The 14,637-nt window shown below is 39.1% G+C and overlaps 1 protein-coding gene across 1 annotated transcript in view; it reads right to left on the bottom strand.

Annotated features, from left to right (window-relative positions):
* Window positions 1-10,953, bottom strand: part of LOC129776870 (EF-hand domain-containing protein D2 homolog) — a 51,478-nt gene extending 40,525 nt beyond the window's left edge. Inside the window, exons 1-2 of the mRNA XM_055782763.1 lie at window positions 10,564-10,953; window positions 10,240-10,497 (exon numbers count right to left, since the gene is read on the bottom strand). Of these exons, the coding sequence (XP_055638738.1) occupies window positions 10,240-10,409 (170 nt within the window). The 5' untranslated portion in view covers window positions 10,410-10,497; window positions 10,564-10,953. The remainder of the gene's footprint in view (window positions 1-10,239; window positions 10,498-10,563) is intronic.
* Window positions 10,954-14,637: the final 3,684 nt, after the last annotated feature.

Here is a 14,637-nt window from a genome sequence, read left to right on the forward strand (position 1 = left end):
TTATTGTTTTCTGTTTAAATAAATGATATGCTACGAACTTATTCCCCAACACAATAGAATGATCCCTCTGTTTTGATTTTGACGATTTTTGTTCAGTTCTCAGAATGGCGTCCAAGCAGCAATCTCATCAAAATGGAGATATGATTTTTTGAAAATTTATGGAAAATGATCATGATTTGACCGTTGACCAGGTGTATAATTGCAATGAATCAAGTGTCAAAACATCGAAATTTTACATTAACTGATTTGAAGGAAACAAGCAGTGCACGATTTAACCCGGACAAATCCGGCTTCTAAATTTCTAAGCCATGTTCCCATGTTTCTGGTACTCAGAATAATTAAAAGATCAAAGAACCTTCAAAGTTTCAAGGATACCAGGATGGCAAATATTTCGTGAATGGCTTCAAAACCATTTTGAACCGAAAATGTGTCTTTTTGTACCCTAAAACAAAATTACAACCTAAATCCGTTGTATTAATTGATTACTTAAATGGGCTGTAAGTTAAAGTAACTCTGCTTCAAAGCAAATGTAAAGTGAAAGAGAGTAATGAATTTATGTCTTAATGTAGAAAAATGTAATAAAGAAATTAAGCGCCAACAATATCAAACGAAAACCCATATTCCGGAATGCGATTGGTTTGAACGTCGATCGGAGTTCACGATTCGATCGAAATCGATCATTGCATTCTGAAATCCATTCGACTCAAATTTAATCGTTCTATGTGAATGTGCCTTGCCTTGATGCAAAATAAAAAGAAAAAAAAATCATCCGTATTTGTGGAGCAATTTACTCAGATTGGCAGACCCTTAAGCAATTTCAAATTGTTAACGTTAGAATGAAAATTGTTACTCGATGCTATTCGAAAACATAGAAGACGCAGTCCTTACCGTAATTTAACTATTTTTATATAATTTTTACCAGCATTTCTGCCGAAACTTTAGCCATAATATGAAAACTTTATCGACCATATTTTTCGTTCACGATTTTTACCCACTTGTAGGTGATTTGTTACTCTGTTATATAGAACACATATTTTAAACGGTATGGCTAATTTCCATTTATATTTTTCGTTCCGAAAGATTTTTTTCTACCCGAAAATCCGATACCATTATTTCAGAAATGGAACACGAAGCTCAATGTCGTGTATGTCGAATTGCGTGGTAAGAAATTATCACAACTCGTTTAGCAACATCTGTGATCGATTGGATTACAGAATAAAAAAATGCGATCCGTTCGGGTAACTCTGATCCGATCGTATTACAGAATACGGGTGAGTGGTTAATCAGTAGACGGATCTGGAATTTCCGAATCAAATACACTACCTATTTCCATGCATTGCGTTCAAGCCTGGCAATATCAAAGGCTGTGTCAGCGTTGCTCATGATAGCCTCTCGCAAGAGGATTTATACTCCCTTACGCCGCATCTGTAGATTGGAATCGCAGTCGTTCAATCTCTATCTTAGCGTACATGTCGACCATGAATTGTTGGCTAAGCTCACGACATCATAGGATGGCGTTGCCCTGACTACGTCGAATCATCGTTCGAAATCCAGCGAGCGCACTTTTATGTTTTATAACAATTTTTTTGTGTATAATTTTATTTAAATCGGTCGACCCATTTGGGAAGAGTTCTCGCGTAAATTTCAAATTGAAAAGTTGGATTTGAAAAGTTACGAGAGATTTTTATTGAATTTACGAACCTCAAAGTAATCGTGTTTATGGGAATGCTATGCGCGTGAAGTACACTGTACTGTATACTAAACAAATAGAGACAGAAAACTTGGTTAGCATGGACAGCCAACAATTATTTAATTTGTAGTCATCTCAACCTTCTCTTATAATAAGCTTATTCTATAAATGCATACTCACATTACCGATTTGATATGATAATGTCATCTCCGATTTTATTTCTGGTTCTGACGCGATTGAATTTTGAATCCCGCTCCATAATTTGTACGTTTACTTCCGACAAATGTACAAACAGTATAGATTATTGTACCCGATCCTTCCGCTTATCATTATAGGAAAATAACTTCACATTGACATCGAACTACAATCCATAATCCATACTTGCAAAAAAGTTCGAACATTGTGTGCGAAAATTCCATAACATGCCCCAACCGTTTGGCTGTTCTACTTCTGGCATACCTGACTCAGTTACACAATTTGATGCTCCGCCGATTGCGATCAAAACAAACGATCGTGTGAAAATCCGTCTGGCCACCGAACATGCTTGACGCTTCGACGCGTATAAACTAAACAGCAGAAAAAATGCATAAAACAATCCCAAACAGCTTTGTTTTGGTTTAACGCTGCGCGTTGCGCTTTTGAAACGCATGATTGCTCGATTTTGAGCCCATTGAAATCGTCCATTCAAGACAATAAGGGGTTTCGGTGTCAAAATTGATACACTGGGAAACTCCCAATTCGGTCGTTTGTTGTTCTGCTTTGGTTCCACCACCGACCCACCGACCGCCTTCTTGGGAAGTAATAACAATGATTTCGTTTCAAGTGGCTGACTTCAGCCAGCTGTTTAACCTTCACCTCTCAATTGAACACAATTGGCAAAACGAAATCGATTCCGAATTGAGTGTTCATTCTGAAACGCGATAGATGTTTGCCGATATGTGTATGCAGGGCGTTTAGTTGCGCTTCACCTAGTTCATGGGTTTCTCCAATTGGGGAGTTCTGAAACCATCGAGAACGAGCGAATTAGGCCATGGGTGGATTATTTGTCGTATCCAATCGATTGCAGCCATATACGAGCGATGCGAAAGGCCAGTTTCTGTGTTGCAAAAACATCGATATCGGTTTCCATACACTCTCGAAACGATAAATTTCCCTGCCGGAAACCGTGCAAATTCCAATCGATACCAATCGGATATTGCAGGTAAAGCAGATCATAACCATTTCGCTGCGCGGATGATATTGAAATTAATACAATTGCTGTGTCCAGGTCGTTCGAAATCATTACTTCCAATGTATTACTCGGTAATAACAGTCGCTAGGCTGCCGCAGGCATTTTTCCTCGAAAACGGAATGTGCCGAGAAGATAAATTATATCTCCGGGCCAGACGAGAACCGAATGTGTTTGTGTTTCATGCTTTCGTCCTTGCACACACAGGCATAGGACTTCCGCTCGATTCTCTGAAAATTGGTTTATTGCCAAGCTGCATTAGAGATAGAGAGAGCGCAAAAGAACGTGGAAACAGGTTCTGCACAGAGCCTGGATTTTATCTCATTGTTCGTCCCACTCGTCGGTCTGTTCGATCTTCGAGGGATTCTGGCTTTGGTTCTGGCAGACGACATGTGCATCGAATAAAAAACCAATATAAGGCAATGGTGATTTTTTCCGTTGCTGTTGTTGTCGTCGTCGTCATCACCATCATCGTTGTTCTTCCCCGTTTACTGCTTCGTCCAGAGTTCTTGAAAACAAATCGAATCCACGGCGCAGAAACGTGACCTCTAGCAAAGTCGTTTAACCCGGGTGCTATCGGGCTTCGGTGGAATTGGAGGTGATGCAAACCCGATGTCATTTTAGTTTACTGATAATGGGAAACGTAAATTTTGCTTGCGTAAAATGCTGGAAGAGAATATTCTAGAATATTCTCCATCGTTCGGACAAATGAAAACGATATCTGTCTTGTATCTACTTGATTCTGAAATTCAAACGATTTTCAATTGTACTTAACATACCTTTTTTTATTTAAATCGTTTATTTTTACAGGCTCAGTTACATAAGTTTAAAGAAGCCGAACTCCTTAACATACCTTAAGGTGAAGGTGGAAGCTAGCCATTGTAGTAGTATAGGTAAACCCACGAGTAAAAATGGGGTAATAGTGTTTGTGAGAGAAGAGCAAAGCACACGTAAATAGATCAATTTACTTATCAGACTGTGTGGCGCTTCATTGACACGAGTCTTTGAATACATTTGAAAAAAAATAACAATTCAATACTAAAGTTAAATGTATGAACGATATGTTCCGATGAACAATTGCAAATATCAATATATATAGAAGGTGCATTTGCATATGAAGCAAAATTCTGATTATACGCGAGCGTAACATGAGCAAATTTATAACACATGCGAATTGGGGGTCTTTTGGTATTAATTTGGTTCTTCCGCATAGTAACTCGATGTTGATAATTCCTTAATATTTTCTTTCGTTGATCGTATTGTTTTCACATATTCACGTTGGAGAGCCTTAATTTTGATTGAATGTAATACTTTTCCGTTTACTGTTTTTGAGAGCATAGGCAGCCGTGGCAGTGTTCCGAGCTCTGCGATACAATTTTCTTACCCAATGTTAAAGTTGCTAAAACATACATTATAGACCCATTAAACGTAAAAATAATAGTTGTATTGATATCAACACAATTTCATTCTATTGATTTTCATGACATGAAACGCTAAGACCAGCCGGGTGACGTCTTTAGAGAACCCCCATTGAACTGACAGGAGCCAACATATCGGGTATCCCACTGACATTTTCCCCTTGTTTTCATATGAATTGGGTATCCCACTGACAGTTCTGCTTGAGATTTTGCTAACGATCCTAGCATCAATCATAGCACCCGGCTGGCTAAGACTCACAAATAACATTTTATTGAGTGGTTTTTATAGCTGTTTCGATGATGTTGTCTGGCATCAGTGTTGAAAAAATAACGATGCTTTCACCAATACAAACAAAACCAATGCCGAAGATTGAAAAACGAAAATTTAACTTTCAGAGCACTTGCTAGAGTTTTCCGACGTTTTTCACTATACAGTGCGACAGCAGATGAAAATTCAACATCTTGTAAGTAATCGATTAGAATTTGGTTGATATTATTTGATGGGAAGTGTGCGAAAACGATCATTTTCTTCACACTGTTTCGCAAACGCACATTAGGCGGTTTCCGCGAGTAAAACCGCAGCGGAAGATCTACAGTGTATTGTGAATGAGCCATGTCACACAGAGCGGGGCGGTTTTGAAAGCGAATTTATATCGGGAAAAAAACCGTCGCGGAATCCGCGGCGGCGAATCCGCCTAATGTGACATCAGCCTTAGTGTTTATGCGCTTTTGAAAGGTGTAAATAAAGCAAGGCAGTAATAAATGTACTATCAGGTGAACCAATACGTTAAAACCACTCTGCAGTCGTGTAGCTGCGGATACTCGAATTCCATCCAAATTGTCGAGAAATGTAATATTTCAGACGTTTGTGATCAACTTCTCTCTCCCTCTCGTTCAGGTAAGTATCTACTCTTCCGTTTTCCTCAATTCTGTTTTTTATACCACCCCTCTAATCCGCTTACTGTCCCAACAGTTGTACCTTGTACCATATACTCGTCTTGGATCCGTCTTTAAAAATATAATAATGGCAGATAGTGAAACCGTCGAAAGCCGCTGAATGTGTTTTACATGAAGCTCCTGCTGCGACTTGTCATTGCGAAAATCGCGCGGTAGAGCCGTCTAGTGTATTTCCACGCTAATCGCGACACGCTTGTTCCGGTGAAACCATGATGTAAACAATAGAACTTATCCTGACAACCAATGCCTACTGTGATTCTATAAATTGTTAGCTTGATTCAATGAATTTCCGAGAAAAAATATTCAAAAAATCACTGCAAACTCTTAACTTTCTGCTCCTAATTTTATTTTAAACACATTATGTTAAGGCTGACCAAATAGTTCACGGCGAACACGCAAGCAAAAAAAATAAAATAAGACAAATATTTAAAATAAGACATAATATTTTTTAATGAAAACACAGACTTTTTTGAAATATAATAATAATTTTGTTTAATAACAAAATGACATTTCTTAGGAATACAAGAATCAAATAACAATAAAAACTATTTAGGTTTCCATAGTTTTAGCCAATGATCGTACCTGCTTCTTTACGTCCCTTATTAGGCTCTGGACAACAGTCAGATCGATGTTTTTGCTCGCATTTAGCTAATCCTGTCTGAACTATTCAAGGTTATCGCTCATACCGGTAGTGATGTCTAAACATTTCATTTATTCGATTATCGATTAATCGTTGGGGCATTTTTTAATATTCGATTCATTCGAATAATTGTTTTTCAATATTCGATTAATCGAGCGAACATATATTTCTTGCATGTTACATGGTTGGATAAAAAAATTATATAGGCTAATTCTTAACTTAAAAATGCATCAACCTTGAGAAAAAATCCTTCTTTCATTAATCGCGATTACAGTGGCAATTATTCGATGTATTTATATTTTGATTTAAAATTATTCGATACAAAATTACTCGATTATAATTTCAGATATTCGATTATTTGAATTAATCGAACGATTAACCGACGTCTCTACATACCGGCATGATGCCAATTCAGAACTGTGTGCTTTTGGATGAGTGGTAACACACGCTTTTGGAGGGAGACATTTCTTCCGGTAAATCTCGCCATTAATATTACTCACAGTGGAAAAAGAGATGATTTTATGGTACATTGACAAATTGCTTGACAAAACGACAATTTCTTCATAAATTTTTCACAGAAAATTCTGAAGTTGGATTCGAGATTTTTTTTACTTTACAGTGTGAAATTTTGCCCAGGAAGAGTTTTGTAGTCCATGTTAATGTCATTCATGATGATGCTCTGAATGCTCTAAATGAATTTTAATAATACTTTGCACTTAACTAGTCAAAAATACTTCGTCCCTTTTTCGTTGAAAAATTCTAATTGAATCATCAACATTATTAGCAACTTCAGTAGCAGTCTTTCAACAAGGCCAATAAAGGGTGTGTCACATCAAATTGCATCACGGAAAAAACGCTGTAGAAATTTAATTTTTAGGAATTATATCTTCAGCTTTCGCTTATAATCGGATAAGAGTGTATAGATCACGTTGGCCATGCTTCACTGTCAATTTTCCGTAAATTTGGAAAAATGTCGTCGAACGAAAAAGAGCGTCGTGAATTAATCGAGAATCCGGAATTGTCACATCGGGACATCGGTAAGATGCTGGGAATCGTCCAATCCACGGTCAGCAGAGTACTAAAACGATACTTCGAGAACCTAACCATCGACCGGAAGGTGAAGAACGGCAAAAATGGATGCTCCGTCAGTGAAAAAGATCACAAGCGCGTAGTTAAGCAGTTTGGACGTGATCCGAGAAGTTCGGTCCGGGATGTCGCCAATAAGCTGAATTTGTCAAGTTCATTCGTCCAGCGGACCAAGCAGCGGGAGGGCCTGCGTACATACAAGGTTCAGAAGGCTCCTAACCGCGACGAAAGGCAAAACATGGTGGGGAAGACGCGAACCCGGAAGCTGTACACCGAAATGCTGACGAAGCCGCATTGCCTGGTAATGGACGACGAAACCTACGTCAAAGCGGACTTTCGTCAGCTGCCGGGCCTGTTGTTCTTCTCCGCAGAGAACAAATTCAGCGTTCCGGAGGAGATTCGCAAGCAGAAACTATCCAAGTTTGCCAAAAAGTACATGGTATGGCAAGCGATCTGCTCTTGAGGAAAGCGGAGCGCCCCCTTCGTGATGACCGGCACGGCAAAGGGGCAGGTTTACCTTAAGGAGTGCCTACAGAAGCGCTTACTACCACTATTGAAGCAGCACGAGGGCCCGACCATCTTCTGGCCGGATCTCGCTTCGTGCCACTATTCAAAGGACGTGTTGGAGTGGTACGAAGCCAACGGGGTCACCTTCGTGCCAAAGGAAATGAACCCGCCCAACGCGCCGGAGCTTCGCCCAATAGAGGAAATATTGGGCGATTATGAAGCAGGCCCCCCGGAAGAACCTAAAAGTTGTCAAATCGGAGGCGGACTTCAAGAGAAAATGGATTTCTGTTCAAAAAAAAACTACAACCTGACGTTGTACAGAACCTTATGGACGGGGTAAAGAGGAAGGTGCGAACATACGGGCTTGGGCTCGAAGTATGAATAAAAAGAAAATGCCCAAAGTTGTTCAATAGTTTTTATTTTACTGTCTAAAATTTTCAAAAGGATCGGTCTACTGGGCGAATTTCTACAGCGTTTTTTCCGTGATGCAATTTGATGTGACACACCCTTTAATACAGGGTGCGGAAGCATAACTTCCTTTTTTAAAATGCGCGCCACTCAGTTTGTTGATGTCATAGCGGAGCGCTAGTGGTCTAGTTCAAGAGGGGATACTGTAAAGTTTTGTCCCGACACGGTTCAGTCGCCATCATGCGTTGGAATAGTGAGGAGCGTGCCTTTGTCGTTGGGGTTTACTTTTCAAGCGGATGTTCGGTTATTGCAACACAGCGTGCATTTCGGAGTCGCTTTAATTTAGCCCCGTTGGCTCCCGTCCCAGACCGTAAATCAATTGTTGCATGGGTCACTACATTCAGACAAACTGCAAGTGCGGCAAAAGGAAGAACTGGAGACCCTCGGCCCGTTAGTTCTTACAAGACGGTGCAACAGCACACATTTCAAGAGCATCGATGGCTGTTTTGCTCTCCCTATCTCTCCCTATCTGTCTCCTTGTGATTTTTTTCTATGGGGTTTTTTGAAATCCCGTGTTTATGTGAACCGTCCAAGAACCCTACAAGATTTGAAGACCAACATCCAAGAAGAAATTGCCAACATAACACCTGCTATGCTAACAAGAGTCATGACAAACGCCAGAAATCGGTTTACGCAATGTATGGAGAATGGCGGACGTCACCTAACAGAATGATCTTCAAAACAATGTAAATAAAAACTTTAGACTTGTACCTACATTATAAAAAATAAATAAATATTTTCCGATGCATACAATAGTTTTTATTGAGTTTTGAAAAAAGAAAGTTATGCTGCCGCACCCTGTATTTGAAAGGACACTCTGAACTCTGATGAAGAGTTAGAGTTAGTAAAAACCGATACATCAACGGTTTTCAAATAAATCACATAGTACAACAGGGCATTTTACTTGTGAAGAGAAATAGGAGCGCAATCCGTCGAACATTCTAAATATTCTCTCAGAAGTAGGTCCAACAGCAATGAGGTACATATAGAGGTGGAGCAGTAGGCGAAGTGTTTCTGTATTGGCAAGCAAAATATCGTGTCGTAATTATTTGCATTCAATATGGAATGTATATGGAAGAAACAAAACAATGTTGAAAGTACTCACGGTTGCATGATGGTTTGAGTCAAAAGTCTCATGAAATCATTCAACGGGTGGTTTTTTAACAGATGACAATTATATCGTGGCTTATTTCGATTATTCATGTGGTAGAAAGGTACAGGTCGTATGCTTAACTCTCGAAAGCAGTAATATTTTCGGTGAAATTTTAATTAATTGGCTATTATTATCTCACAACATATACACCGACAGTGAGAGCCTTCGAAACATGAACTTCATAACGGTAATATAATGTAACTTCGTTTGTTTCTATTAACGAGGGGGGGGGGGGTGAAAATGGCACATAGAAATATCACTTTTATCTGTCTTATTCGATGTGATTTCACAAATATTCACTCCACGCTCTCACATTAGCCTCATATTCAGCGGGAACTCTACGAAAATGTACGTTATTAATTGATGAATTACTTCCTGAAAATAGCATTTTTACATGGATGCGGTGGGCAATCAAAGATAAACACAACGACTGACGTCACTTTTTGCGAAATAGTTATGGCAGCGCATGCTATGTCGCTCGAAACTCGACCATCTTCATTATCTTTTTTCCAGGACATTGGTCCAACAGAAAGGAATCGTGTATTACTATGCTCAATAAATTTAGCATAAATTACAAAATTTCTCCAATTGTTCTATAAGAAGAGCGTGGATATGAATATATTTATAAACTTTCACGGTGAATTATTGATAATATACTTTCACTGATTATTAGATCTCTTTTGACATTTCTACTGGACTCCTTTTGTCAACCAATTTGAATCTATCCGCATGACTCAGATAATAGATAATAGCTACTAAGATAATAGTTTTGCACTCTTTCTAATACATATCACGTTTTTTTGTTTAGAAAAATTTAAGGTGTGCATTAAATTTTGCAATGCTTACAAAAGAAATTTGTTTTCAACTTTTAGGAATAAATAATTAGCAAAAAACTTCGCGAAATTTCCTCCGTGTATAGTTAATCGAATATGTGTGTTATTAATATGCACCAAAAGACGAAATGTATTCAAGATATTTTGCACCAAATAAATGAAGAATATAGTCAAGTAGCATGTGTACACTCAATTCTGCGATTGACTGTATCTCCCCATCGTCGCCCAAACACACCAAATGCAGATGTGTAACACTCACTTGGAAAAGGTAGTCTGATAGTCCTTGATCTCCTTCCGCGAGAACTCGTGAAACTCGGTGTAGATGTTGACCACACGGTAGGAGTGTTTCACCTCCTCGCCATTCTCCAGTGCATCGTTAATCTGCTGCCGGCGGTTCAGGATGGTAAAGAGCTCTGCGTCAGCTGACATTTTTCTGCTCTCTATTGGCTTTTGTGTATTTTCTGTCCCCGACACAGGAGATCAATAAACTTCGTCTCAATATTGATACGGCACGTCACTGAACAAGCGAAAAAAAACAAATCAGTTCACTCTCTCACTTATTGTTGCGATTTTCCCCAATTACTTTATTCAAATATGCTTCTTTTTTTATCCAACACTACATGCCGAGAGATGGGTACCAGCTAATTAAATCGCGTTCGACACATGTGATATGAACTTGCCGACTGTTTCACTTTGTTTTGTTTCTTCTTCTACGCACCTAAAATTCGCACCTCGCTCCGGTGTATGCAGATTACACAAAAGCGCTTGTTTAACATTGACTTTGATGTACCATTTGGGAACCGGGAGGCTGGCGAACTTTCAAAGCTCTCACAAACGTTCAGCGCCGAGTCTGAGAATGTTTTTATGGGGGTGTTCAATAGAATCTGAAAAAAGTACTCGCAAGACACAACAAACAAAAAATTTACGCCCACTTCGGCTGAAAGTAGAAGTGAAACTGAAAATTCAAACGGCAGCAGCTTCGTAACGGCTTCTCTTCCACGGATATGCATGTGCGACGCTCACTGTTTGGCAGCAGAGCCGCATGTCTGTTTACTGGGCCTCACCATCATTAAAGAGCAAGTGGGAGAGGAAGAGGTTACAGTAGAGGCTCTGATGAATGGCCACAGTTTATCTTCTTGGTTGTAGTATCAGTATCATTCACAAATGTTATTAAGGTTAGAAGCATGTATAAAATATGTTATTACAGGTACATCAAACAGTCGGTATGCCCTATTTCAAATATATGACGTTGTAACTTGTGTATTCTCTCTGTCGAACTTCGCTCTCGCCTCTCTCAATGATGGATGCTCACATGTGTTTGCCATTCCATCATCCACTGATAGTATGTTAACAGAACCTGGAATCAGTGTTGCCGTAGATTAATCGATTTTATCAATTTATCATCAGAGGTACTGATTGAATGAAGACTGCATTAATCATTCATTCATTCATTGTACGAAACTCAGAGGTGTTAAGCTTGCGTGCTTTCCATTATGCAGATTAAGCAACACTGTTCCACTTACTCCGCGTCGTGCACTAAAGCAACATGGAGGTGAACTCTCAAGCGCATAGTAAGTTTACCTTTATGCTGTCTCTCTGATATTCTCAAACATTCTCATGCACAATTATGATCGAAGTGGTGTCGAGAGCAGGTTTGCCTGCTATAAATGGCTATGGATAGTTTATGTTCGTATTCGGCTGCTAATTTGTTCTCCTTTTCACACTCTCTTTATCATTATGAGATCCTGCGCTCTCTCCTAAGGTTTTTTTTTTTCTCGAACTGGTCACGAGTTGTCGTTTTTTTATTTCCTTTATTTTTGGTGCTATCATTCATAAAAAACCACAATGGTCTGGCGCTGAAGATTCGCCAACCGAGATCTCTGGTATGGGAGATTATGCATCTCAGGGTCACGACGCTTCACGTATGACGACCTTGTGGAAGGTTGTTGCATTGCTTCACCCACCATTCTCGATTTCTTTGAGTGCTGCGTATAGAAACAGGAGCAGTGGAAATACTATGATGCATTTCCATTGCATATTTTGAAAAGGATTTGTGCGCTATATTGTGACCAAAGGATCATCGAACATGGTTTTTAACTATATTTTCTTTTTTTTACAACATCCTATATTCATTTTAAACACCTGGATTGCTACTTCATACTAGTTTGAGTATGACTGCACATCAATGTATATAAAAATCTCGTGTCACGGTGTTTGTTACCGAAGTCCTCCGAAACGGCTCGACCGATTTCGATGAAATTATGCACAAAAAACTTGGTAAGCATGAGAATAGGTTGTAAACTATATACGATACCGCTAGGAAATCGAATACTAAATATTTAATATCGATAAGAGTGTCTCTATGCTGAAAAAAAAAATTTTTTTTTGTCTTAAATTTTGCTTCAAACAATACATATAACGACAAATTTAAGCCCCCATACTCTATTTTTAACCGTGATTTTAGTAGTTTTATACAAACAATATTCAAATAATTCAACCATCGGTCGTTTTTCAAACAGAACAAATTTATTGCATTTTGCTCCTCTATTTTTGTTGTCCAGTGTAGTTCTTTGTCCACTCCGGAATACGATCGAATATGTCGGTTCATTGAAACACAATAGTTCGTGGAATTTTCAGCGGGTCCCAATAGCGTATCAAAAATATTTCTAATATACAACATAAAAACCCAAAATTTTAAGATTATTCTTTACCTCTAAAAGTTGCTTGGTTCCATTAATTTCAATGTTTTACAACTGCATTCTACGCAAAATGTTCTTATCTTTCAAATGAACAGCATAATTATTCTAAGTAGTGCACTTTCTAAATTAGAGCCAGTTTAAGACATAAAATTAGGCTCAAGAAAATTTCATCAACTCTGTCCTAGTTGAGAATTGACTATACGCGTAGAAGAATTTTTTAATCAAATATGATCCTCTATCACATATAGAAATATTCCGAACAAGCTACCTATTTACATGTATATTTTTATCAGAATACTGGCTCAATTGTTTTAAGTTGGACGACTAGTGGTACATGGACAATCTCACGCAAATGAAAATATTCATTCCCAGAAATTGAAGAAATTAAAATACTTTGTAGAAATGATTTTACACGCAATTCTATATGAAAAACTATACAGACATAGACGGTGCCAGTGGTTGTATGGTTAGCGTAACAGCCTCACAATCCGATCGGCCTGGGTTCAATCCCAGCTGGCGTCGTTGGGATTTTCTGAGGCGAAAAATCTCTGGTTACGTCTTCCTTCGGAGCGGAAGTAAAAGAAGTTGGCCCGGCTCATGAGTTGTTGAGTCTGATAGGTAGGAACAGGTGGAGTCGCCTCCCTGATGTCGGTGATTGGCACTAAAGTGGCGGAAATAGGCCGACGAAAAATAAGCGAAGATAAAAAAAAAAAAAAAAAAAAAAACTATACAGACATAATTATCCTAAAATTAACTGTTCTCGAGTTACAGTAATTTACATCTAATTCGACATGCCGAGTCAGCACTCAGTGTCGCATTGGAGGTAATGTTGACCTGTAATTGGACATTCGCGGCGAGTGGCACAGTGTCGACTTTCAATGCGGGCCATAATTTGGGCACCGAATTCGATGTTTACAAAAATGTCCAATAAGAGGTAAAAATGTCCAACTAAACGTGTCGCATTACAGGTCTGTCCAATTAGCTAAATGTCGAATTAGATGTAACTTACTGTATAACAAAATGTATTGAAAATTATATTTGATGAAAAATCATTTACGCGTATCATGAAATCTCAATCATTAATCGTTTGAATTTTGTAGTTTTGTGCTATGAGGGTCTATGCTAAAGTGACCAGATGGTCAGAGGTCTAACGAGGGACACAAAAAACAATACGTTATTTGAACATAAATCGTAGTTTAGCGAGTCTAAACTGATCAGTATTATTTCATTCTGAGTATCGGCAATCAGTTGTCAGCCAAACGGTGGAGAAGAATCTGGCCAAAATGGACATTTTTATGCGGAAGCGACAGACGAGACCGGCCATATCTGAGCAGAAGGCAATCACCCAAAAGGAGTAGCTTGAGGTGCTGGTGAAAAACTTCTTTTCGTACTCATAATGAAAGACGAGACGTACTTGACGAATGGCAGGAGGCCGGGTACTTTACGTTCCCCAGGTAAGGGATGACGTCGAATATATCATTCACATCAAGTTCTCGAAGAAGGTTCTTCCCTGACAGACGTGAAGGGAATGTCCAAACCGCTCTTTTTTCGAGTCATATGGTGAACGGGGAGATATATAGTATGAAGTGCTTGCCGGAGTTGGGAAGGTGATGTGGTCTTTAGGCCGAACCTGGGATCAGCCCATTATGCCAAAAGATCACTGGAGGATGGATCGGCTGGAGATAAACATTGTCGCGAAGACCACCAACCTTCCCAACATTCCCCAGCTGCGCCCGATAGAAAACTTTTGGGCGAATGGCCAAAATAGCGAGACCACCAAAGCCACGAAAAGGTAAAATAACACGCCGATATACATCTTTTCATCGGCCATATTTCAGGTTCCGGCCAACTTCCGTAAGACCGCCCAGCGCTCATTTACGATACTTCATCAAACAACTCTGCCTCTTCCTGTCGAGCATCGTTCTTCCGGCTTATTTAAAACGTTAAGCCCTGACCGA

The sequence above is a fragment of the Toxorhynchites rutilus genome, chromosome 3, assembly GCF_029784135.1.
Source record: "Toxorhynchites rutilus septentrionalis strain SRP chromosome 3, ASM2978413v1, whole genome shotgun sequence".
Lineage (NCBI taxonomy): Eukaryota > Metazoa > Arthropoda > Insecta > Diptera > Culicidae > Toxorhynchites > Toxorhynchites rutilus.